The 27658-nt window shown below is 41.4% G+C and overlaps 2 protein-coding genes across 3 annotated transcripts in view; one reads left to right on the top strand and one right to left on the bottom strand.

Moving 5' to 3' along the window:
* atxn1a (ataxin 1a) overlaps positions 1-16923 on the top strand; it is a 102732-nt gene extending 85809 nt beyond the window's left edge. For both annotated transcript variants that reach the window (XM_067612996.1, XM_067612997.1), the window contains 2 exons: positions 4440-6820; positions 9784-16923. In XM_067612996.1, the coding sequence (XP_067469097.1) occupies positions 4958-6820; positions 9784-10380 (2460 nt within the window). In that variant the 5' untranslated portion in view covers positions 4440-4957 and the 3' untranslated portion in view covers positions 10381-16923. The remainder of the gene's footprint in view (positions 1-4439; positions 6821-9783) is intronic.
* A 2102-nt stretch (positions 16924-19025) lies between these two features.
* On the bottom strand, positions 19026-26432 carry gmpr (guanosine monophosphate reductase). Its single transcript, XM_067612998.1, has 9 exons — positions 26075-26432; positions 22777-22896; positions 22151-22234; positions 21850-22023; positions 21695-21776; positions 20935-21041; positions 20289-20331; positions 20012-20171; positions 19026-19896 (listed from the first exon to the last, which is right to left on the bottom strand). Exons 1-9 carry the CDS (start codon positions 26159-26161, stop codon positions 19716-19718), a joined length of 1038 nt encoding a protein of 345 aa, XP_067469099.1. The 5' UTR covers positions 26162-26432; the 3' UTR covers positions 19026-19715.
* Between the last annotated feature and the right edge of the window lie 1226 nt (positions 26433-27658).

Here is a 27658-nt window from a genome sequence, read left to right as displayed (position 1 = left end):
GATTAATGCTGAGTTTGATGCCAAGAAAGAAGAAGTAAAGGCATTTAGAGACAGAAGATTAAGAACATAAAACCATTAGTTGGAAGAATGATAATTGAGAATGGAGTTATGAAGTAGGAGAGGTGGGCAGGCTGAGGCAGGACAGTTGAGTGGAGGTAAAGTGAAGAAGAAGAGTGCATTTCAATGCTAAAAGCTCACCTATCAACAGTACCTCTCAACACACCTCTGAGTCATGCTTGTTTGATTGAACAGATGGTGTGTGCTTGAGCAAATGTGCTCTCACTACCATAAAACAAAGCCTGTACAGTATGTGTGTGTGCACGTTCTTCTACTGTATGTGCATGTGAATTTGCATGTGTGTTTACTCCTACGCAAAAGTCTCTGCAGTTGTGTTGTAGTAGCACTGCGACACTTCTTAAATCACAGGAATCTGCTTGAGATGCAAAATGTCCCCGGTCCCTAGAGAACACATGCACACACACACACACACACACACACACATATATATATATATATATATACAGTGGGTGCAAATGGTATCACTCCGCAGGAATTAGCAAATCAGCCTTAGGGAGCCTTGTAAGTGTTGACCTAGTCATTTTGGTTGAAAGATTACATTTTGTGGCTTGGCAGCTGCAGAGATCAGATTCATCACCGATACAAGAGGCCATGTCAGTGAGTCTAATGTGAGAAGTGTTAGAAACAATTGTACTTTTATTCAGTGATTTTACAAAATCAGCTGCATAAATATGGCTGTGGCCTGCTTTCATATAATTCTGATCCTCAGTCTCTTTGAAAGGCTATTTGAAAGTTTATTATTCACTTTTTTATTTTGTCAAACTATTTTGTTGCCTATTTATTTATTTATTTGATTGAAGCAAATTATTCACATTTTTCCTTTTGGCTCGAGTATTCATTTAAGTTACCATTTTGTTGCTTTAATTATTACAGTAATGCTCATGCTTTTGTAGTTTCACAGTAGCATTAAACACACTCATGATGATACTGTAAACTCACTATGTAAACATTTAACTGAGGACATTAATTGACAATGCTTGTATCGCAGTCAATGTGTTGTTGCCGTAACAACAGTTTTCCTTACTGTGTATGTTTAGTGTAAGTTTGTGGTGTGTTAGTCAACTGATACTCTGCCCACTTTCAAGTGTGCAAATGCTGAAAGTCTTTGAGTTGGACAAATACATGTGTCAGTGTATGTGCTTTTGTGCACTAGTTGGTGGAAGCGTGTGGGTGTGGGTGTTTGTGTGTGAACTTGTGCTGTGTGTCAGGAAAAGAACATGTGTCAGCATAATTGAATATGCCCAGGTGTCAGTGTTTGAGTAAGCAAGATGGTGTGTGCCTGGTTGTGTGCGTGCGTGCGTGCGTGCGTGCGTGCGTGCGTGCGTGCGTGCGTGCGTGCGTGCGTGCGTGCGTGTGTGTGTGTGTGGGTGGGTGGTTGGGTGGGTGTGTGAGTGCATGTGCTTGAAATGCTTTTACATTATTTATGAGATTCACACCAAGCTTTCCATCTTTTGCAGCAGGGGGTCCTCTCTAACAGATGGCACACACACACACATACACATACACACACACACTTTACTGAGTACAGCACAGGCTTGTTATTGGTGGTTCAAGTGCTGCGGGTGCTGAAAACTTCTTGGAATTGTTCAGGCTATTATCAGGGGTCCCACTTTTACATTTTGTCAATAATCTCTTAACCACAGAAACACAAGACATGTTTACATTGTAGGCCACAGATATTTTCACAGTTTTTAATTGTCCAAGTTCAATTATCGGCAAGTTCAGCACATAATATTTTACAACTGTCTCTAATATAAATTATTATATGGATTTTTTTGACATTGCCTACTGTTTGGCCTGAATTTATCATTATCATTGGCCTATTAATATAAACTGACACCAGTTGTGATAGAATTGTTGTATTATAACAAAATCTGAAGCATATGTTAAATGCCAGCTCTGACTTACTCCATCTCTAAAATCTGGGGGCATGTTCACCACATGCTCTTTTGTTAGCTCATGGCCTCTTTTCCATCCTTCAGACATTCTAGTTCTATTCAAACACTGTTTGAAAGTGTGTCTGAGCTCTTGAAGTGTCCTCGTGTTAGTCCATGGCCTCTCTTTGGCCTGTTTGTCAGCCTTCATGGCAATAAACACAACAGTTTCTCTTCTTGGATTCCTTTTGTTGTGCCTCTATATTTTTCTCGGTGCGGCTCGGCATTTTGCTGGCAGATGTTGCCGCTCTATAGTATGCCTTGTCTTTTTTCATTTTCATTCCATTTTCATGTCCTCTGTCTGCAGGAACCATGTGTTGTTCTCCATCTTCCAGTCCCAGAATTGAATTTGCGCCTGCTTTCAAAACATGATCTAGGCTATATTTTGATTCATAAAAGTAGGTTTGGTTTATACAGGGAATTTGTGAAAAAAGCAGAGGGGGGTATGTTTTTGAAATGTTTTTATCTATGAAAATAAATCAGAACCACAGTGGGCCTATATCGAGCATATAAGCATATAATTTCTTGCAGCCGTTACAGTAACATTTATAAAATAATTATGAACTTTAATAAAACAATTATGGAACTTAAACTTGACAAATGCATTTGCAAGAATACTTTAATCCATTTTTAAAAAATTGAATTAATCAAGCGCAATATTTTCACTCTCAGCCATGTGATGTCAAGTTCATGCGTTGTCCTTTCCTCATGCAGACACATAGGAGTTGTGATTGTATACAACAAAACAGAACGTTAAATGTTGATATAACATGCCAGAATTAAATCCCCCAATGCTCCTTTCAGTAGTGTGGATGGCTCCACTCGGCCAGACGTGTGATTACACTTAATGTCATTCTTGCAAGTCACTGTTTAATTCAGATCTATGTGTAGCACACAGCAAACTTCAATGTGTGATAGAAGATAATCATGCAATAGCAACATGCAATAGCACAACGTGCTGTCATCCTAAAAATAAATAGGCTACAGTAGATGCCAAACAAAGAAAACAGTCTGCTTTGATGATGGACTTCTGTCTTCTTTCCATGCTGTCCTGTGTAGGGGTCATCCATGGCGTGTGGCCCTTCTTTTACCCACATCTCCAAGCAGGGAAGGAGGCAACCCCTTGTCCATTTACTGTGTCATCACATAGCCTAGACGCCATGTCTCTATTGTCACAAAAGCACGAGCGCTGACAGTGAAAGTCCATTTCTGATTTTAATGTTGTTTGCACTATAGACTTTTCACTTTGCAGCCCTTCACTTATATATTTTTTAATAGCCTGTTTTTATTTTAGATATTTTATATGGTCTATGGGTGAAGCAGCATAAATTACTATAAGGGTGATAAATTTTTGTTCCCACCAGGGATAAAAAGTAATTCAGCAGAGGCAGGTTATACAGTATAGACTAAAGGGGGGGAATCCCCACCATCCTCGCCAGCAAATTGCACCCTGGGTTTATACCCAACCATCAAAAGTTCAAAGTTAGGTCACACTGAACTGAACCTTAAGCTAAAAAATTCATTTGCTTCATGGTAACCTGTGGTTAATAGCTTTTTTTTTCCAAAATTTAAAAAACAATTTGCTCCAGCAATATTAATGGTCAAATGCTATCAGAATCTATGACAATGTGCAAGGAGAATTTAAATTAAAGTTTACATTTTTCTCATCACAAGGATTTGTTTGAAGAAAAATGAGACAATCCCCCTGAAAATTGAGGCTGTATTTGTTGCTCTATTTGTGTCCACCAGAGTTATCTGGGATTTTTTATAAATTAAAAATTCAAGTGACTATTTAAACTTTTACACCTTCAAACAAAATGAATTCTCATGCTTACATTTTATACTCAAAATAAGAGTCTCAACCTTTTTTTTCATTCTTTCCCTCTCATTGCCTCTTTTTGCCATGGTCAACCAACCATGGTCATCCATGATCAACCAACCATGGTCATCAGTCAAATTATCACTTTTTTCTTGTCATCATGTTTGGCTGTATTTGAAGTCTTGTTTAGTCTATTTAAATGTGTTGAGTGAGTTATTTAGGTGTGCATTATACACTGACTCAATTTTTTCTTTATGCATGTTAGATGGTTGTTTTGTTTTGAGACTGTGTGGACACATCTACTGTATATAGTAGTGCTCACTTGTGGCACTATAAGCTTGACCAGAGATACTTCCTTTGTGATGCACTGCATTGGGTTACTTGCAGTGTGATATTTTATTTAATTTTCTTTAAAAACAGTTAGCTGATGGCATACTTACGCAGATTTAGAAGGTATGCATTTTTAGGTTTTTAAAGTTATTATGTTTGCAGTTTAGAACAAACAGAAAAGTATCTAACCACATTTATCTCAATCTCTATGTATTTACCTATTCATCTGTTTGAGATCCACACCTTTTCCTAACAGTCTTCCTTTTTCTCTTTCACAGGATTGTGCTGTGTGTGGGCAGGCTTGCTTTTGCAGGGAAATGATTCCGCATGAAGTGCGACGCACTCGGCCCCCTGTCGTCCTCGGCGGCAGCAGCAGGTGTGACGTCGTGACACTCTCCCCTACCACACTGAGCTCACCCTTCAGCCGCTAAAGACCCCTGGACCGAACAGACCGTCCTACCCCTCCCCTCTAACCACCCCTCCATATCTTCATTCCCATCTTTAATCCTTCCCTCACCTGCTTGATAGGGCCTGGATTTTCTTTGTTATCATAGAAAGACCTGATAACCAACGGCCCTGGGTGAGCTGGATAGAGAGGGAAAGAGAGACAAGATTTGGAAGGTTAATTCATAGCTAATAGAAATAAGACAAAGGACAGAACATCAAAAGTGAGAAAAGGAGAGAGGAAAGTGAAATAGAAAGTCAACGAAGGAGGGAACAAGAAAGAAAGAAAAAGCAATAAAAGTCCAAAAGAAAGATAACGCAAGTACTGTGAGGGACGTGAGGCGAAATCAGCATGAAGTCCAACCAGGAACGCAGTAATGAATGTCTGCCCCCAAAGAAGAGGGAGATCCCTGCAAGCACATTACCATCTGAAAATCGCTCACCTACCATACCACCTGCCAGCGACAGCCAGCGCACAGAGAACATGGCCTGGCTGGCCAGTGTGGCTGGTGGGAATGAGAGTGGTGTGAGTGGGCACTGTAGCTCCAGTCAGTCTGATGGGCCCCAGTATAAATCCCTCTCCTCCACATCAGACTCCTTGTCCTCCTCTTCCTCACTAAGGCTAGTCTCATCTCTTCCCACAGTGTATACATCCCCCCTGTCACAGTCCACAGTTGGAGGAACTGTCCATTACACCCAACTGCCTCCCAATCTGCAGTTTATAGCCTCACCCTACACTGCCCCATACACAGGCTACGTCTCCCCTCAACTGCTTCCACCTCCTCCTCCACCTCCCCCCCTCTCCTCCTCCTCTTCTTTGGCCACACAGAGACCCTCACACACAGAGACAGCCTCTGCTCCTTTGCAGACCTCCAAACATGACCAGCAGCGAGCATCCATTGGGCGTACATCCATGCCACCACCTCCTACAGACCCTGCCCCTCACTATGTTCAAATGTCAACCTCTCCACGGACTGTGCCGTCGCCTCATCACCAAGGAGGTGCTCACCTTCCACCCCAGTCACTGCACCCCCATCATACTTTGGGACATGGCATGCCCCAGGTTGTGGTGCAGTATACGGACGGACCCACCAGGAAAGACGAAGTTGGCTCCAGACCCAGAGAGCTTCACAATGGAGGCCTGGAAAGGGGTCGGCGGTATGTCGCATCCCCTGAGTCCAGCCTCTGTAAACCAGGGAGCAAATCAAGGGACGCCACCTCTTCCTTGTCCTCATCAGCGTACGAGGCCCGCCATCTGGTTCTGCCATCAGACTACTGTACTCATGATCCCTCAGGGCTGAGAACCTCTGTCATGCTAATGCCTAACAGCCACAGGGACCACCAGCTGGTACCACCTAGAGCCAGCCCTGAGAAGTTGACAACCTCCGCCACCACACACCCGGAGAAAGGTGGAATCATCTTGGGCAAGCCTGTCAATCGTACCCCTTCCTCCTCCAACACCACCTCCTCTTTCACGTTTCCACCCCCATTAAGTGTAGACAGCCTGAAAGCTGTTAGTTCACTGTCGCCTCAGACCGTTATCCAGACCACCCACAACTCTACAGAGCCATTGTCAATGGGGCTGCCCTCCACCAGTATCTACCCACAGCCACCTATCATTGGTTACATTGCAGGTGGCAGTGGGAGCCAGCATACGCCAATCAGCTATCACACCAGCCTACAACAACACTTACTCATTCCTGGCGCCCAACCGGTCATAATCCCTGTTAGCGGAGGTGGAGTCACCACATTGGAACCTGTAACCTCCCACGTGACATCATCCACCCAAGCTGCACCATTTCCTACCACACTCCCACACACATACATTGCTGCCCCCGTCCCCAAAGGAGAAAATCTGGAAACCCCCAGTGGCACGTATCACCAGGCCGCTTCAGGTGCAGTGGTCCAAGCCCAGCTTCATCTCCCCATTGTTCCCGCTCCGCCAGGGCTGGTCGCGCCCTCTGTGCCTCCTCCCCCGTCCAGTACGGTGGTTCCCCCCTCACTCCCCCCATATTTCATCAAGGGCTCCATCATCCAGCTGGCCGATGGGGAGCTGAAACGTGTGGAGGACTTGAAGACGGAGGACTTCATCCAGAGTGCAGAGATCAGCAGTGAGCTGAAGATTGACTCGTCCACAGTGGAGCGCATTGAAGGGAGCCATACCTCACCCAACTTTGCTGTGGTTCAGTTCTCTGTTGGTGAGCACCGTGCACAGGTGAGAGAAAGGGTTTCTCCCTTATTCCTCTATTATAGTCTGTTCCTGTTGTGGAGCCCGTCATACATGACATCACACAATTAATTTATCTTTTAAGAAATAAACATGCTTATTTGCTTTGTTGCCAAAAGTTAGATGAGAAGATTGATCCTACTCTCATGTCTGCTACTGCCAGCAGAGGGTAAGCTTAGCTAAGCATTGACACTGAAAGCAGTGAGAAACAGCTAGTTTAACTTGGTCCAAAAATAAAAGTTCTAATAATAATTAACACATTACATCACATTTGGTTAATCTGTGCAAAGAACAAAATGTTAAAATAACAAGTTGTAGTTTTAAAGGGGGTGTTGTGCTGGACAGTTTCTTGACCAGGAGCAATTTTTGTACATTTGGCTGGCTGTTTCCCTCTGCTTCCAGTCTTTTTAATAAGCTAAGCTAAGTAGCTGCTAATTGTAGCTTTGTAATGGACAGACATGAGGTTGGTTTTGATCTTTTCATCTTGCTCTCGGCAAGACAGTGTACAAGCATCAAACCATTCCTTTAAGTCCTTTTATTAATGTTTAGTTCTCTCCAAAGACTTAAGTTCAATCCAGCATCAAGCTAAACAGCCCAGTTGTAGTTTGCCTCTGTGAATGTCAAAGATGACTTTCAACTAGATCCCTTAGAATGCTTTTATATATATTCTTAGCCGGTGTTATTAATGTTGAATGACAAGTGTTCAGATGCTCCCATACTAATGACTCTTATTATCGTGAATCTCACAGGACTCTGCTATTACCTCTCTAATTAAGTTCAATGTACCAGGATGACAGTCAGGTAAAGACATATTCTGGTTTTGAGCTTTAGAGAGGTTCAAAGAGTTGACTGTTGGAATCTACTAATCAAGTTTTCTATTAAGTATATGAATGCATGGATACAGTATGATTTTTACTGCCACTTACTTTTCAGGTTTGACAGAAGCCCTGAAAATATATTTCTTTAGTATCTCGTTTAGTTTTAACTCCAACCCATACTGCTAAAAATATTGTATAAGTATTGATTCAAAATTACACCAAGGATACATGTCTTATTTCCACATAATATTTCATACTCTGAAAAGATCAATATTTTTCTCACAGTAATCTCTTAACATCTAATACAATGCCACAATTTATCTTTCTGTTTTCTGTCTCTGGTTCCCTCCAACTCCTTCAAACACAGTTGCACACACTCACATACACATACACACTCCTCGCTGTCTTTGAGAGCGAGGAGTGTGCGTTAAAGCTAGATAATCTATTTCATCTGTCCATGCTGTGACTCGTCCACCCACACAGCAGATCTCTAACCATCTCTCCAGCCCCCGGCTGCTCTTTGATACCATACCCCACAAAAGCTGACCATCTTTCAAAGACTTATCTTTCACTCTTGTACTCCCTCAGTGGCTCTTATTTCTTCTTTTCCAGAGAGGTGGTAGCAGCTTTGAGTCCACACTCCAAGGACTTACTCTGAGAAGTCAAAAATTATATAATACAGGAGGGAAAATATTGCCTGACGTTTGCTTTGAGAGGGTGTTTGATACATCTTACACTTCTATCGTTCTTGACATTGTTCTCTTTCACACCCGCTTCCTCAGTCCTCTTCTTGTTCAACCCACCCTCCCTTTGTAGCTTGCCTTTTCATCTCTGTCTCAGTAACTTCCTCCACTCCCATCTTCTCATTCTCTCTCCTCTAGTTCAGATTTTCCTTCACTTCATCTTTTTTCTCCTCAGGTTTATTTTCTCCCTCGCCCCCTCTTGCCCAAAGACTTCTCTGCTTTTATCTGTCATCTTTTCATTCTCTCATACATACAAATGATAATGCAGACTCCAATCAGAAACTAAAACTACAGCAGTCAACACTTCATCAAAACGTCATCTCTTCACCTCTTCATTGATTTTGTGTAATGGACCACAAGGTTTAATTTTTAGGTTGATATTGTTTTCTTAAAATAAGTTGTCAGACATTTTTTCCCAAGGAATGCTTGTATTTCTTCTCTACTATCACCGATATCCAGTTGCACCTTTCTGTAAAACAAACCAATCACTATTGGTTATTACATTATTGTGTTGCTGATTTTAAGGACTGTGTGTCCCAAAACTTGTTTCATTCAGCTAAATTTGGACACAACTAAATTAACTGTTGTTTCTAGCAAGCAGTCATCTCTTCGTTCTCATTTGTACATCAACCTGTATTGAAATTTAAAAGTTTCTCTTGTAATCACCTTCAGGAACAAACGTGATATAAACACATCTGTTACAGTAAAATAATGTTTTTATTAAAATATTGGTCTAGACTCCAACTGATGTTTTATACATGCTTCTAAATTATGTTTGAGTACTCCTCGGTTTCAACTCTAAAGTTGTGGCACTACTCAAGTCGAGAATGAGCATCAACTATTCACAAAAACTCAATGCGTCTGTAATTTTTTTTAAACTTCAGGATTGATTAGGATCACAGAATGATGGAATAATCATATTCAATCATGGAATATGCAACAAAGGTCCCCGGTTGGACTCAAAGTGGATGTTGAAATTACACGGTCAGCATCATAATAAAACACTTGGCCAACAGGATTCCTCAGAATCTAAGACTCTACGAAAGTCAATTAAAGATTTACTTTTTTTGTTGTACTCCCCAGCTACTGTGTGTGTCTTTTTGACCCTTAATATAACAGAGCATCTGAGATCTTTGTCAGGGCCCTTGTCACCATTTTCTTCCCTCTAGGCTACAGATATGTGGTTACTTGGGTGGCCCTAGGGTTTTGTCCCCGGTTCAGGTCTAATACCTAGTGGTATTTTTTTCCTTTAAATTATATTGTTGCTTATTTAGTCGCAACCATTCAATGTTGTAGAAAATACTAAGGATTTGAAACCAACTTTTAAGTGTGTTGTGTTATATTTAAGTGTCTTTGTATTGATGTATTTCACTCATTTCCTGTCCTCTAGGTGAGTGTGGAGGTCTTGGTGGAGTACCCCTTCTTTGTCTTTGGCCAAGGCTGGTCTTCGTGCTGCCCAGACCGGACCACCCAGCTCCTGGAGCTGCCTTGCACCAAGCTTTCTGTGGGCGATGTTTGTATTTCACTCACCCTCAAGAACCTGAGGAATGGATCTCTGAAGAAGACTCAGCCCCTGGAGCTGGCCAACCCTGCCTCTGTCCCAGCCTCCAGCCACGGGCACCTCAAACCCCCCAAAGCTGTCTCAGACGCCCCCCAGAGCTGCAGTGGAGGAGGCTCCAGGCATGGGGAGCGGGAGAATGGCATCAGCCAACGGGGGAGCGGTGGAAGTGGGAACGGGAGTGGACGGGGAGCCAATGTGGAAAACGGGGATGTCATGTTTGGGGATAGAGGGTCAGTTTCTAAAGGTCAGGTTGCCGAAGCTGGCTCCAGTAAGCCATCAGGAGGCAGAAAGAGGAGGTGGTCAGCCCCTGAAGGTCGAAAAGTAGAAAAATCAGAGGAGGAGCCACCTTTGACCCTACCCAAACCTTCCTTCATCCCTCACGAGGTGAAAGTCAGCATCGAGGGAAGGTCGAATATTGGCAAGTGAAGGCTAGCAGGAATGTTAATAACCCTTGGGATTTGGAAAAGAAAAAAACATAAAAGGATTCTACAAAAAAAAAAAACACAAATGCCCACATTAATGTTTCATTTGTCTTGGTTTTAAAGTTTTGTTTTCTGTTTTTGTTTTCTATCTTGAATACTGTACTGTAGAGGAAACTTTACTCTACATGTTATCACCTTACATTAAGTCCATGTAGTTTATAACACATTTTTATAGATGGATTTGATATCACACAAGCAATCAGTGCCGTTTTGATGGTTTTCATGAGAAGACTTTTGGTGAGGGATTTGTGAAGTGTGCTAAATGTTTATCGGTGGCTGTGTGGCACACAGGAGCAACGCTTGATGGCTCTACTCGGCTGGCTGCACATTACACATTATGTAAATTTCAAATTGAATTAGCTCACAGTTGGCTTCCTGACAGTGAGTTCACTCCCTGTGCACTGCAAGTGAGGCTGCCTGGATGGAAAGACTTTCCCACCACCCCTGGCAGCGCCTGCGGTTGTACATTGGGCCACAGGGGTGATATAATGTCAGCTGATCCTGAGCATGAAGGATTTGTTGGTAAATCATGCAATTTTCCATTTTGCTAAATCAGAAAATCATCTGGAAAAATGTAATTCGCCAAGTCTTTAGTATAAATGTACCAGACCGGATTTGTAATGTCATCAAGTGGTGCCGGTGTGCCACACAAAAGAGAGGGAACAACACTTATTCTGTTCAGTTCGATGTGAGAGAAGTCTTTACTTTCATCTTTCAGCATTTTATTTTAATTTGTTTTTCTTAAACCCCTCGTCTTCTATCTCACCAAGATAGTTGTTTTTAATGATTGTCAAAAACCTTAATCAGGGGTCATTTAGTCCTAGATTGAACCTAGGTGGGTCAATGTTAATGTGAGATACCCTAACCTAACACATACAAGTGCAAACACGCTGGGTTGGCGAACTTCACAGAAAATAGTAAGAGGAAGACTGCATACGATCCTCATTGTTTTCGATGAATTACTTTATATTTTTTTATCCAGAAAGGCTGCGTGAGAGGAACCGAGATAATTCTGCATGTCCGTTCTGAGAGGGTCAGGATGTTTCAAAGCACTTCACACACCTGTCACACTCACCATACAGCCGATAAATATTTGTTGTCTCTTTATTTACGCAGTACTGTATGTTTTTAGATTTTTTTTTTTTTTTTTTTTGTAGACAAGGGTAAAAAAAAAAGTAGCAACAGCACTTTGGAAAGGTGAAGCTTTTGGAAAAGTGAAGGGGTGGTTTTGGTAATGTGGGAGTGGATGTACCATGGAGTCACCAAGAAAGGGATGAATGTGGTGGAGTATTGGAGAAAAATTCCAGTGTGTAGATGGTTAGAGAAAAATTTACAGTGACAAAAGGAATTAGAAATATGATGGTTTTTAGCATGTGCGCTTGTGCAGCCGGTCAGCCATGCAAATGTGAGGGAAAAAGTATCGGAATGTGTTTTGATCCCAGTGATGTTCTGTACTTAGACTGAGAGCAATGATCGGAAGCTCACGCCACAGAATTTTGAAGGGTGTCGTATATTTGTAATGTGTGTGTGTGTGTGGGTGTGTGTGTGTATGTGCTGGAGTGTGCATGATGCTAGTCTGTGTCTGTCCATACACACACACACACACACACACACACACACACATACTTACACAAACACAAAACAGTACAGACCATCCCTGAAACACAATGACTTATGATATGTACTGTATAGGTTGAGAAGCATTTAGATGAAAGGAGGTGCTTATATTTTTGGTGCATATTGTCCCTACTGCAAAGACACTAGCGGACTGATGTTGGATTTATGCACACTGGTAACAGTACAGTTGTACAGTGCTCTGTGGTGTGTTTGTGTATGTGAATGCGTTTGTGTATGAGTGTATGTATACTGTGTATAGGAAAAAGGATATACTCATTTGATATATAGACGATGCTAAATGTCCAGTGTTTCTACTTGGAGTCTTTACTTAAGAGAATCTTGCAATTTGCACATCAGGAGGAGGGAGTTAGGTGGAGACATGAGTTTTAACGGCCCTGTCCTGAAACGAGCCCTAGACCACGTGACACACTGGAGGAGACCAGGGTTTTTTGTTCCTCAACAACAGGCACTTGTCACATTGTAGAAGAACAGGTCAAATTACATTCAAAGTTTTACCAACACAAGCATAGCTGTAAACCAGAATTTTAACACGTGCCTGCCTACTGAATTTAATTACAGATTTGTGGTGTATCTCAAGGTGAATACTGACTTTTTTTTTTGTCCACTTTCCCTGCTGTTTAAACCGGGGTGTCCAGGGTGTAGCGGCTTGGGTTCAGTTCTGAACACGGTCTGTGCTTTCAGCCAGCTGAAACCCTATTTCACTAAGATGTAGCAGTTACCTCAACAGATGTGCTTGCTTGGTTGGACCAACATTTATAGTTCTGTAAGCAACTGGGTCAGACTAATTCAACATCCTCATAGGCTCTCGCTCTCTCTCTCTCTCTTATATATAAGAAATTCCTGCTCTCCTTCTGAGCTCGGTTTCCGAGGTGTAGCGTGAAGTGTCTACTAGCTGACGATCCTTTGGCGATCTGATTATACTGCATGTAAAAACGTCTGTCTGTTGTTGGAAGGTGGAGATGGCTTCCTACATGCATATCTGTTGAGCTTTCTATACAGATCAGTTGTATTTTCATCCCACTGACAGTAAGTTAAAGCAGTAAGTTTTAACCGAGTGGGGCAGCGCTGTTTCAGGTGGTGGGAGTTTACCAGGGTGATGGCAGGATGGATGTGTGCTCCGATGGCTGAGGAATGGATGAATAGGTGGTTGAATAATTGTGCAAATGGATGGTGATGGTGAGTGAATGAGAAGACCCCCCCCCCCCTCCCCCATATGAGATTTGAAAATGCTTTATTTTTTATAATAAAACAGGGTTTCTCAGATCAACACCACCACAGTAATGCATTTTCATTTCTTCCTTTTCCTATTGAAACATCATGATCATTACGTAGTAGTAATATGTGTGTGTGTGTGTGTGTGTGTGTGTGTGTACCTGTTTTGCAATCTGTGTGTGTGTGTGTGTGTGGCTGCGTTTTGTAAATGTCCCCCCCCACCCCCACCCCCCTCACCCCCTTCCCTATCAACATAATAAAAAAGCAGAACAGCAACATCTAAACAAACCTGTCAACCACTCAGACCATTAAAACTTTAACTGTCGGTCAGGTTTAAAACAAACAAACAAACAAACAAAAAAAAGAAATATGGAGCCAAAGCCAAGTGATGCTGTTGTTACTTTGGTTATTTTAGAAAGCAATAGTACGATAATATTCAGGCACTCTACTTGTGTATGAGTGGAACACACACAAACACACACACACACACAGAGAATCATTCCACTCACGTTATCTGCAATAAGCATTTAATAATAATTCTCTAGCATTACAACCAAAACAGATTTCTATACGCAATATAGAGAAAATATAATCTTGTCATATACTGGAAAACGTTTTTAGAAGCTCATATACCCAGAACACAACTCACTTCTCCCCTTAAAGTACGCCTAAATCTTTTACGAATTGCAGTTGCAACACCAGTTGCTAGTTTTTCAGGGAAGTGTCTCATATATGCAGTAACTGAACATAACCCCCAAAACCTCCTCTTATCCCAGCTGGTCAGAGTCACAAAAAAAAAAAAGCAAAAAAAAAAAAGCTGTTGTTACGCTTGCAGGTGTAGCTGTGCGTCGTTTGAAAGTGATGTCACGTGCACCTGAAGTAACCAGCAGGTGTTTAGACTCCGCCCAGGTCTGGCCTCGTTGCCACGTCTCCCGTAGTGACCTCGTTAACTTTGTTTCAGGTACCCAATCATAGCCAGCCAGCCTCACGTGCAACCTCTTCCCGAGGCGAAGCAATCGTTTAACCCTCGACAACCGTTAGCTACCTTTCAGTGCGGGCCTGGCCTGGACTGCCTGTTCCCCTCTTCAACATCATCTTTTGATATTTGGTCTCCTTTTCACTACTAGCTTATACAGGTCATTGTATTTGTACGTCAGTGGAAATGCATGCTTAGTAACGGACTATGAAACAAAGCAATCTGAAATGTAGACACTTTCTGAATACAGGGAGGGAAAGGCACATCATTGCAAGGTTTCAACATTTTTTGAGGGTTTGATGTTGTTTTGATTTTGTTTAATATAATCCCAAATTGAATCTTTTTTTTTTTTACCCCTTGAAATGTACCGCAACGTGCAATACTTAACATTTTGTTTTTCCCCCCTCCCTTCACTGTGCCAAGTGTATGTAGCATAGTCCTACTCCAGTGTCTCATCCTTGTTAACGGCTTGTGTGTTTTACTGTCTGTCAATGAGTCGGGATGTTTGTGAAGAGAGAAAAAAAAAAAGAAAAAAACAACGGAGAGATTGCCCGTACCTCTCTTTCCCTTTTGTCCTTTGCGGCCTTCCTAAATTTGTGAGTGTGTGAGACTGTCATGTCTCCTTGGTGTGTGTGTGTGTGTGTGTCTGCACCACGTGTCATGTGTGTAGTATGTTTGCTTATGTGCACCCCGGTGTTCAAACATGTGTGAGTGTGTTAGGTGTGACGCATGTGTGTGTGTGTGTGTGTGTGTGTGTGTGTGTGTGTGTAACGGAGTATTTTCTCCTATAATTGTCTGTGAGATCATAAACCTTGACCCTCGGCGGTTCACGGTGAGACCCACAGAAAAAAGAAAAACCTCATTGCTAGTGGGGACCACTTTTTTTGTAAAAAAAAACAAAAAAAAAGGAAAAAAAAACAAGAAAAAAAAACAACAACCAACCAACAGAGATGCACATGTAAGTAAGTAGAGGTAAAAGACTTGATAATGTTTCAGCACTTTCTAATCCTAGGATGGGCTTGGTCTAACCCCTCTGTCTCAGACCGATACCTTCCCTAGGGGTAACATTCATTCAAAACAGACAGAGAGAATGAGAATGAAAAAAGGGGGTGAATACTGATGAAAAAGAGAGACTCTGGCTCTCTGGTAGATGGAGATGGTTTAAGTTTTTGCACATCACCTTGCCGTAACCTTGTGTTTATCTGTCTGTGCTCCATCTCGCTTGGCGCCCGGCGCGTTCTTGGGTCCAACGGGCCGAGGTGTTAGGTGGTTCCTTGGTTCTTTTCTACTAGGAAAACCTTTTATCATGGAATGCATCCCTTCTTTTGTCGTGTTCGGGGATTGTTTGGAATCTTTTCCCACCCCACACTAACCAGGCTGTGCCATTAATTAGGTCTTTTTGTTCACATTTTGAGTTCTAATTTGGCAGATGTTTGTCAGGAGTCAGCACAGCTCGGTTTAGTCGTTGGGTGTGGAAAATGGTGCACACAAACCTTTGCTTTGTTTGCATTATCTTTGGTGCAGGAGCTTTTTTTTTCTGTTTTCGGTCTCCTTGTAGCACTCAATATAATGTCAGGGGACTTAAAACTATGTAGAGAATGTGTCATTGTTGAGTTTTTATGACAAGCTTCCTCACTAGAGGAACACTGCTAATGTCATCTTTTTTTTTTTTTTTAAATTGGCTTCTTGCACAACTTGACAAATAAAATGAATGTTGGTGTGTGAGCTTTGACTTTTCGATCAGAAAAAAAGGCATGTGTGCTCTTTGTTTCTTGATGTTTGTACTTTCATTTTGCAAAAAGGATGTGTTTTTTTGGCACTTTGTTATGTTTTAAAAGTGAACAGAATTCGATCAGGATTCCTTTTTTTTTTTCATTCTTTTTTTTTTTTTTTTTGTATGACGTCTCGTCAATGTCCATAGCGCTGGATAACCAACTCAGGCAGAAAGAAAAAAAAAAAAACTTGTAGACGCCCTCTTAACAGTTTAGTTTCACCCCAATCAATTTACAATGTGGGCTGTTTGATATGGGTTATAAGATATGTAAATTTATTACATATAATTTGATATGATTGACAAATGTCATTATTGACAATTAACTATGAATTATTATTATGATATTGTGTGTATTATGCTGGAGATGGCTTGGATTATTCTTCAGTGTACTCAACGTCTTTGGTCTGCCACTCTGTGCAAGGCGACAAACACTTCAGCAGGGGACAGGCTGCACGGTTTGTGACCTCTGACCCTGCCCACTGCCACGGAGGGGATGGATCTGTCAGCTGTGGCTCAGCTGATTCCTCCCCCTGTTCTGAACACTCAGCCCTGAGGCTAGCAACCAGTCTGTGTAGATGTTTCTCTGCTAACCTGTGACACCCAAGTACTGAACTGAAACTTACTGGCCCGTGAGAGGCTGGCAGAGAACTGGACATCAGCACAGACCTGCGAGGACAGTTTGGCCTGCAGGGGGCCGCAGCAGTTCCCAGCCAACTTGTTTGTACTATATTGTACTCACCAAGTCCCTGTGTCTCACCACCCCTTTCCTCTATAGCAACGGAGAAACCCTGTTGGTGTATGTATTTGACATCTGTACAAATGCACCTCTTTGAAAAAGAAAATGAAACCTTGACATATCTGGAATAAACGGGCAACTTGTGTTTTTATTTGAATAGCAACGCTAGCCAGCACTTCCTATAAGGTATTTCACCTGTTTAAATGACACAACACCACACTTTTAGGTGATATAGAAACTCGGACAACACAAACATTGCATTTCAAAACTGTATCCCTCAGTAGTTGTGACATCATGAGTCAGAAACTAAGCAGACAATAACTCCCTCTAGTGTATGATCGTCTGCATGACATCCCCATTACTCCGGTAGTTCTCAGTTGTTAAAAAAAAACAAAAAAACACTTAGGTCATGAGAGTTCATGAGTTTCAGCCGTCTTTGACAACTTCGCTCTGCTCTCAATTCATGAATGTCACACAAATACAGTGCAAGGAGCTATTGTCATTTTAAAGGGTAGAATTGGAATACGATAAAGATTCAGCAGATATTTTAAAACAAGTCCTATGAGTCTACAGTCATGCTAGCTGCTCTGTGAAGCTGCTCTTAAACACAGCAGTGCTTTGAGCTAAACATGCTCACCATGACAATGCTAACATGTCGAAGTTTAACAGTATATTTACCAGGTTCACCTTATTACTTTAGCCTCTTAGCATGCAAGCACCAGAGGAAATGTCACATAATCACCAAAATTAAAATAATTTATCATCTGGGGATCATGAATGTCTGTACTGAATTTTGTGCCAATCCATAAAGTAGATGTTGAAATATTTAACAGGATAAGTGAAAACTTTTACCAGTTGTTGGCGCCAGTGCAAAAGTCAGGGGATCACCTTAGTTGGTAGGATTTATCCCCTGGGACCCGTTAATGTCTATACAAAATTTCATGGTAATCCATGTAGAGATATTTCAGTTTGGACCAAAGTGGTGGACTGACAGACCGACATTGCCATGCTGAGAGCACAGCTAATTAAAAGAATCTTGATCGAACATCTTTAAAAGAAAAACTGAATAAGGATAAAGGGAGACTGACAGCATATTACATTTTTTGGTGACAAAATACATCTGATATCAGTGACTTGAGTACTAGAAAGCAGCACATCTGTGTTTTTTTTAGAAATCCCAAAAGATAGAGAGAAGAGAGAGAAAGAGAGATAATGTAATAGTTGATTGGTTCATGTAGGGGACACCTCTTATGGTTTGCCCTGTGGAGAGGCGAAAGTGGAGGGTCAGCAGGAGCTGCACATCCAGACCTGCTAGTGCTTCAGTATCTTACTCAAGAACACTTTCCACCACCTGTGCAAAAATATATATTAGGTAACATCTAACACATTGTGAGCAACACCTAAATGACAAGGGAGAGATGACACTCAAATACTGTATTTTTTATGTGACCTAAGTTCCATCAAACTATTTTTTTTCTATTTGTGCTTGTTCTCCCTCGTGGCTTGTTAGATGCTCATCACCACCTCTTGCTGTCAAAGGAAGTGGCAGCGATGCCGGTGCTGGCTGTCACAAACACGTGGGAGAGTCTTTTTTTGGGGATTATCCTCAGGTAAATGATGTAATAGCACAGCAGGGAACTACATGGTGTTAACTCCAAGATAGTTTTCTCAGAGGATGGATAGCAACTTTGTCTTGCATTCCTCTAAGATCAATGAACATGAAAAAAGTTGAAATAAAAAAAAAAAAACTAACATGCATTTTCTCATCCAGAAAGAGGAACCAGACTCCATTTTCTGTCTTCATTGCAATATACAATGAAACTGTGTACATTTAGTGCAGCTTTTCTCTTGTATTTTAGGTTAGAGTTTTAATTTAATACTGTTTAATTATATCATTGCTACCCATAATATTTCCCTGAAGATCTGTGTTTGAAGTACTGAGAGCAGCTCCTCAGTGCAGTGGAAGCCGCAGATCTTGAGACACCCTTGATTCAAAATGTCAGGCGCAATGGTATCAGTGACTCAGATGTGACAACTTTACATGTACAGAAAGGTAAACCGAGTCTCTCTCAAGCACATAAAATGTTTGTAATATATGAATCCAGAGGCCGTCATGTTCATTTGGCTCAGGAACCTTCCTTCCTGACGTACCCAAAACAAACACACACACCATATAAGAAAAGATCCGCATTTCGTTGTTTGCTGTTTTGAATATGATTGGCACACCTTCACAGAACGATCAGCACCACTGGGTAAATTAGCAGAGGGTCCTGCATGCAGTTTATTGCAACATAATTTCTCCAGTGACACTTAAAGGGTGAAGTCCCTGGTTCTTGCATATTGATTTGCACATTCACTCCAAATAACAGTTCAGCAGAGTAGTTTACCCAAAATGATCTTAGCACTAGTATCAGCCTTCTCCCGCTGAGTGTGTTTACATGGGATGTGCTTCATACAGCTCACATTCTTGATATGCTGTTAGTGTTGAAATACACAAGTTAAGAGTATTCTGAAAGATCAGATCTGAGGTACACAAGCCACAGTAGTCTGGCTCTCTCATTCCCATTTCCTAAAATTGTGTAGGATTTATCCGGGATTTAAGTAGAACAGGATATCTACTCACACCCATTCAAAATCTGAATAATACATTGAATGCATTATGCGTCTGTAGCATGTAAACACACTTGCTGTAGGATAAAGTTGACCGGAGTGCTTCGATGCCTTTGGGAGTTTGTTTCAAGTCAAACTTGAGTTTATTTTTAATCACAATCTGCAGGAAACTAACAGCTTTCTGACAGCAGATATCCTGAGAGAAACAGATTGTGTGATGGTGTTAAAGTGTATGTGTGTGTTTGTGTGTCTTCCCTTACCGTCAATACACAATGCATATTATGCAGTCTGTGTAAGTGTGTGTGCATGTGTGAACCCCCCTTCCCCTCTTCACTAAGCGAACATGTGACTGGACTGTTGCGTGACGCGAATGAAGGTGGTTCTCCTGCTAAGCTCTTTGAGCTTTGCGGCGCCCACGTAGGTGCAGGTGGAGCGGAGGCCCCCCAACACGTCACGGATGGTGTTCTCAACATCTCCTTTGTAGGGAACTTCCACTGTCCTCCCCTCAGACGCCCTGAAGATAGAATAGAAAGAATAGAAGTCCTTAGAAGCATACTTGGTGGGACTGATGTAACCACATTTATAAACTCATCACAGTTGTTACATATCTACTAAAATCAGCCTCTCACCTATACTCAGCAACTCCACCCACATACTTCTTCATGGCTGTGTCAGAGCTCATGCCATAGAAGAGTTTGACCTTTTTGCCGTTCTTCTCTATGACCTCCCCGGAGCACTGGTCATGCCCTGCGAGCATTCCTCCCATCATCACAAAGTCAGCTCCGGCACCTGTGGGGCAAAGGAGGAGGCACAGTGGTGAGTACTGCACAATCAAATATGACCCAATACAATACATGACTTATGTCAGTTTAAAAACAACAAAAAATGGGTGGGTTGAATACCTACCAAAGGCCTTCGCTACATCTCCTGGGCAACTGCAGCCACCATCCTGAACAGAGAGATAATTCAAATCACCATGTGCCGAGGTCAAGTACTCTTTGGTGTTAATTCAAGCAGCATTTGAGGACTGAGGATGCCCTCTACTGGCTGCACCCCAGTATCATCATTGTCAAGACTATATTAGAAAAAAGCAGAACTTTTATGCAACTGAATGACTGTAATTCTGTTGAATTTTCCTGCAGCTCAGCTCAGCTTAAAATAAATACTGTTCACTCACTTCATTGTGTTTGAGCAGATAAAATCTTACCTCAAACCTCGAAACAATTATTACTCAATCATGCTGATCTACACTATAGATTAGGTAAGGAAGGTAGGTAGTTCCCTATCCTGTACATGAATGGCTTCACATGAAACAAGCAAATGTTCTCTTTGAAGTGCAAAATAACTCAATGCAAACTATATTGATGTACCTCTTTGTTATTTTTATTCCAACATCCTGCATATTTAGAATATATTTTGCATGATAATCCAATACCTCTGTATCTAACTTGATCACAGTGAATTACTTCTTTGTTGGACTGATGCCCACAAAACCCTTTGTGTGTTCCAATCTACATATGTAGTTATGTTTTGTTCAGTGATGTGGACTTACAGAGATAATGTGTCCTTTGAGTCCGTGGGCTGAGTCTGCACACTCTATAACAGCACTGAGTTGTGGGTAGCCTACTCCTGTCTTGATCCTTGTCGTGCACACAGACCCTGTAACACACAGTTCACAGTGTACACTTTAGAAAAATCAATCTTCATGTACCATCTCCGTCTGTGTTTAATTGCTGCTGCTGTATCTACAGGAACCTGCTGTCTTTCCTGAGTTGTCAGGTCAAGTGGCTATTCTATAGTCAGGAAGTAGAGACACAACAATTCAGATAATTTAATATAAATACGTAAATGCCAGGCTACTGAGAGATTTAACAACCAATAAAGGAAGTGACACTAAAGGTCACTGGGATCCACAGTTGTAATTTTAAAATGGTTTGCTAAATACATGCTGCATAAACAAAGAATAATTCACTGGTAATAAAACCCTGTTGTAATTCAAATCCTGCAAACGGAACATGTAGTTAGTGGCGCCGTAGCGTAAAAAATACACACACACTAAATGTACAGTAAGAGGCACTTTATGAGTCTATAAAGTGAAAACTACAAGCAGTTAAACTTTGCTGTAGCCTTCCTGGCCTTTGTGTGTTTGCCTGACCTGTCTGCCTGTCTGTCTGTCTGTCTGTCTGTCTCCTCTCCTCTCTCAGTTGTGTCTGTGCTTGTATGTGCTGACTGCACAGTTTCTGTGTTGACTTTGAGGGAGCACACTCCTCAGACCTATTCACAAACACACTCAGACAGTCGCACCCACCCACCTGGTCCGATGCCCACTTTGATGATGTCAGCTCCGGAGAGGATGAGCTCCTCCACCATCTCCCCTGTTACCACGTTACCGGCCTGCAAGGAGACAATCGTAAGATACAATACATCCATACAGTTGCCAGCCGGTCCCCTGAACTATCTTTCTTACCATGATGGTGTGTTTGGGGAACTTTTCTCTGACCGTCTTGACAAACTCCACAAAGTACTCAGAGTAGCCATTGGCCACATCCAGACAGATGTACTTGAGGGCAGGGATGGCTTCCAAGATGGCACACAGCTTCTCCAGATCTGCTTTGCCACTGCCTGAGCTGGCAGCTACATGCTGTGGGAAAGTCACAAGGCCGTACTTTAATGCCTTTATAAATAAAAATGTCAAAGTTTGTAATTATGTTCTTGCTGATAAAGAGGAACAACCTAAAAAGAAAGAAAGGAAAGATGAATGTTGTTACCTCTAAGCATTCTGGATGGTTAGCAGCAAAGTTTTTCCAGTCCTCTACAGTGTAGTGTTTATGAATGGCTGTGAAGAGGGTGTGCTAAAAAGAGAGCCAGGAAGAGAAAAAGACAGGATTTTGTTGGCAGCTCGATGCGAAACGAATTCCACAAACATAAAAATCCACATTTTTATTTTTGACAAATTATTTGCAGCACTCCTTTCTAAACTCATCATACTTTCCCCTCTTCAGTTTTGTTTCAAAGTTTGTTTTCAAGTTTCACATGCAAGAAAACAACAGGCTGTCAGGTTGAGGAGTAAATCATTCAGTTCATAACTGATGATTAAAAGATTACAGACACTTTGATTTTCTAAGTCAACCTTGGCTGTTACAAAAAAAAAAGAAGAAGTAACATCCCAGAAGCAAGCAGATGTCTGCTTCTAGGACAAGGTCGTTAAATTCATGTTTTTCCCCAAGACTCACCACAGCATCTTGGTTTTTGTTTTGTGATTCTATGTCAAATCCTTCCAAAGAAATCTCAGTGGAGGGACACACACAGAGATCTTTGGCAGGGACCCACAGACAAAATGCACAAACACAGTGCTGCTTCTATTTATTTTTCATTCATTAAGTTGTTAACTCACTTTGCTGAGGACCTGTGCCATCTCAAATGTTCCTGTGGTGTCCATGTTGGCAGCGATGATGGGGATGCCGGTGTAGGTCTGTTTGGAGTTGCGGAATGTGAAGGTCCTCTGAAGGTCCACCTGAGGGTGAAGAGAAATTGGAAATTTGTTTAAGGGAAATTAATTATGGCCTACTGGGGAAGTGGAAAGAAATTGTGACTCTGGCTATGATTTTTTTTTCTCTGAAGTTGCCTGAAGGACACTAATGATTTTCTTAGAAATGTGAGCAGCTCATGTGGCTCATGTTCTGAGTCTGTGTGGTCATTGTGGGAAGGCACTAAATCATTTAGATCAGATAGCTAGCTAAGCCAGTGCTGCTGTAATGTGATAAGCCACATGAAACAAGCAGTGCTCATTGTAACACACTATCTGTACCCTTTACAGGAAAGTATTTATCTGTACTCATGATGCAAGGCATTTCTTTTCAAAAACAACATCTGCAATAAATAAATCTTATTGCAATCACTTTACATAATCCAGTAACCACTCAAGTGTCAGCTACTCAGTACAAGTGGAGTTCACACATAGCCTACAAGTTTTAAAGCAACACAAGGTAATTTTTGAAAGAGGAAATATCACATTCTTCTTCTTACAAATAAAAAGTTGAATTCATAAGCAATAAAACAGCCGTGGTCAGTTAAATACACTCAGGGGTTTTGCTGGTACAGCCTTATTTGGTCTGGTATGACCACTAGCTTATGGTGGCTAATGCTAACTAACATTAGCTAACTTAACTGAGTCAGTATAGTGACTTTATGATTCTTTAGGACTCTACGGTTACACTACATTTACCAAAAAACATTTAGAGAAAGTAAATGTTGTCAACATGCCCCGAGACCTCAATATTTCAAATTATTATGCTAAACTGGAAACACATATTACAGGAATTGTAAGATGTATGGAAGGTTATTTTCAGTATGTTTACACATACAAGGAATTTGACTCTGGTTTATTGGCTCTCAGTGTACTTACATACACCACAACAATCTTCAGAAAGATACACAAGGAATGTCTCTGATATAAAGAGGGATATAAATGTTTGAGACATAATTCAAGCCATCAAAATGACTCCCTTTATTTAATAGTTTCAGAGTGTTGAATGCTTTTGTTGAGTAGAGCAAAGACATCCATTATGCAAAACTACTTCAGCTGTGAAAACAGGCTAACAGCATAAAGTGTGCCATAACCTTCACGGAGAAATGATTTTCAGAGCCACAGCAAAAATGAGGCTATAACTCATAGGCGGGAGAAAGAGGAAAGTAGTGACAGAAGTATGGATAAGAAGGGAGGGAGGAGCGTCCAGTCTGGCGTATCCATTTTCTTGCTGCAGCAAATCAATAAAGGCCTCTTCTTAAAGCACAATGACTCAGCAGAATTTCCCAGTCTAGTCACCAGTAAATCATGACACGTGTATGACACCAGCATCCAGCATGCAACCTCAGTTATATAGCATTGCTGTGCTTTATGCTATGGATTTTATGACCATTTAAAGTAACAGAATCAATAAAACATCAGTCATCTAGATGTAGCTGACTCAGATCTGATGTGATTGCATCTGCAAAAAAGCTAAAAATCCACATTGAATGGACATGTTTATGCTAAATTGTGGTGCATCAGTACTTCAATATCTTCCATGGTGTTCAGATACCCTCCCCTCCTCGACACAGCCTTGATGTAGGGTAAATTTAGCTTTGGCAGGTGGATTTCTGTTCATGTTAAATGCAGCAATAATTCAAACAAGAGCAGTCAGAACGTCAACAGATGGATGCTTGTGGAGTACACGGGCCACCGGTTTTGGCTGCAGTGTTTTGGCTTGCTGCAATGAAGTCATGTTTTGTAGATTATAGGCCTCTGAAATAATTTATAATTTTAGATGTTTCTCTTAGGCTGCATGAAAAACCAGGACATTTAACTGAAAAGTTTGAATGAAAGAAGTCACAGCAGGAAAAGAGGATTTGATAGAAAGTTCAGAAAAAGTAGAATTGGTATTTACTACACTCAGTACACATCAGTGCATGCCCCAGTGCCAAGTAACCTCTGTGATATATATATATATATGTGTGTGTGTGTGTGTGTGTGTGTGTGTGTGTGTGTATATATGTATGTATGTATGTATGCATACACACACACACACACACACACACACACACACACACACACACACACACACACACACATATATATATATGTGTGCGTGTGTGTGTGTATATATATGTATGTATGTATATGTCATATAAATATGTGTCATATATACATATACATATGTATATATATAGATATACATATGTATATGTCTTATGTTATCCTGATATCTCTGTGGCATATGGAATGTGTTCTGGTTGGCTGTATCACACAGTCCTATTTTTAAACAGGTTTTCTGAGAAGTCTCCTGTGTCTCATGTTGCTTGCCACCCCTCAGGAGCCAACTCTCTCCCACTTACACCCCAGATCTGGTGCCATCACACCAGTATCATGATTTTGGGTCGGTACCAGTACTCGATATAGTGACACATAGCAAAGTTGAGGAAGTTATAAGTACAAAACAACAAGAAGAGCATTGTGTTGTCCTAAAGAGCCAAATCAAGGGGTGCTGGACACATCTTGGCCTGTTTAACCTGCTTAAAATAATAATGATTGAGCAGATCAAGTCAATTTGGATAAAAAATCTACTTTTTTTTAAATCTCTGACTCTTCTCTTTTTCTTTTGCTGTTCTCTCTGTTATTGGTTATAGTGCCTGTCTGTGACAGGCTAGCCTTGTTTTCTGTCACCTTTAAGAAGGTCACTCCACTGTTACATGCTCATTCAGGCTAGTTTCTTTTTTGCTCAGTGAAGTACAAAGGCAGTCCATAACTACTGGCTAACACAAAACAAGACAATAAGAAGAGACATAAATATTCATATAAACATTCTTATAAGATTATGGGGGTTAATAAATGTCACTGCTGTTGTTATTCTGCAAGTAAATATATCGATTATTCATCTTAAATCATGTTGTATCTTCATTTTAAATCAGTGTAGCAAACAGAGGTAAAGGGCCCTAAAATGCTGTCCCCCCCACCTCCCACCCCCATGTTTAAATAGTTAACATATCGCTATTACGTCACCCACCATAGAGGCGTAAACGTAAGCGTACTTCCTGAATGCAGCACTAAACAGATTATACTCCTCCTGAGAAGAACCCTGCTCTGATGGTTAATTTAACAGTAGCTGCAATACTTGGATCACATTATCAGAGTAGAAGCAATTAACAGCACCAACCTCTGAGCGACTCTTGAGGCTGCTCCTCTTGGGTCTGAAGAGGACATCTTTAAAGTCCAGCTTGAGGTCTGCATCTACTCGAGGCATCTTGGATGCCCAGAACACTGATGACCAGGATGAGGATGATAAGTAGGTGGAGGAGACTCCCTTGAGGAGGGCTGCAGCAGCAGTGGTGGTCGATGGTCCCAAGCTCCAACCACCAAACCCGAGCCTCCAGGCGGCCAGCGTATTTATAGAAAAGGGGGGCCCAGCCCAGCCCCGGCCCCCATGGCTTTATTTGGGCCTTGGCTCCCTCTCTCTCTCTCTTTCCCTCTTCCTCTCTATCCCCCTTACTCTCTTCTCCCTCCACTCTCCTCCAGCGTTTTCTCTCTCCCCCCTCTCCTTCTGCAGAGTGGCAGGAGCAGCAGTGGCCAAGCTGGCAGGCTGTCCCAGCTGCTGACGCATACACACACACACACACAAACTCTTACACACACATACACAGACATGGTAGCACTGCAGTGGGTTGTGTGCTGCAGTGCTAAAGAGCACACCTGCTGTCCATTTGGGGCATTGCTTGGCAGAGAGGACAGAGGAAGGGAGGGACACAGCAAACAAAGAACAGAGGGTGAGAGACACAGAGAAAGAAAGACTAGAGCAGCAACACAGTAGTGGTGCTCACTCCTATCGCTTTAACAAGCAGACTAAAATGGAAGAAGTCATGAATTAGTCATGGCAGGAAGCGTGCAGTCAGGAAGAAAATGCTTTGTTGTTTCTTTGTACATTTGTTTTTCTATTTATCTTTCCTTGCTCTAGTGTGTCTTCTTTAAATTGCTAATGGATCAGTTGATCTGTCTTGAGTTTTGCTTGAGCATGATGATACTACTAAAGAAGAGAGGACTGAAATACTTTGCTTTAGTCTTACTCTAGAGTTTTACCCTTCAAGCAGTTGAATTCTTAAATGGACCTAATACAAATCTGAAACTTAAAAATTACACCAATAGAGAACAACCAGTGGCAAATACAAATTATAGCACACATGAGAGTCCTGAAAATGAATAATAAAGACATTGCTATTCAATGCTGTTCATCATTTCACAGAAGAATCAATGAATGTATGAAAGGTCATAAGCAACTTTAAGTCAAATTATTTAGTATATTCTTAAGTATTTATATTCAGAAAATTCTACAGACATACTTTTGCATTGCATCAATTTCCTTGACTTGTTTTTAATACTGTATGTGTAACTGTTAGTACAAAGTCAGACCAGTAGATGTCAGCATAGTTGAAGAAAACAGCTGCTAAATAAAGACCAGCGTGAGCTCCAGGGTCAAAACTCTTGTTAAAGTGTTTCCTGGCAACAAGATGTTCCTTTGTGATATTTATGTGTCTATTTGTCACTTCCTTTACAGCACAGTTACGCTGTTTCTAACTGGAGTTTCTTTGTGTTCAGTCCATACAGGAAGCTGTTATTCCTGAAAGCATGAAAATTGCAAAAATTAACTTTTTTTCCCACACAAAGACACTCTCATTTCCTGCACTGCAAGCCTGTAACAAAGAAAGTAATATGTGGCAAATCAAACTGTCTTGAATGGAAGACCATT

Source organism: Thunnus thynnus, chromosome 15 (genome assembly GCF_963924715.1).
Source record: "Thunnus thynnus chromosome 15, fThuThy2.1, whole genome shotgun sequence".
In the NCBI taxonomy this organism is placed as follows: domain Eukaryota; kingdom Metazoa; phylum Chordata; class Actinopteri; order Scombriformes; family Scombridae; genus Thunnus; species Thunnus thynnus.
This window is presented reverse-complemented; position numbering and strand designations above follow the sequence as displayed.

Coding starts and splice junctions, on each gene's coding strand:
- gmpr (XM_067612998.1), bottom strand. CDS start 26,161: ATGCCTCGAGTAGATGCAGACCTCAAGCTGGACTTTAAAGATGTCCTC. Junction 22,235..22,776: donor TGGCACAGGTCCTCAGCAAA/GTGAGTTAACAA, acceptor CTCTCTTTTTAG/CACACCCTCTTCACAGCCAT. Junction 21,777..21,849: donor TCCCCAAACACACCATCATG/GTAAGAAAGATA, acceptor GTCTCCTTGCAG/GCCGGTAACGTGGTAACAGG.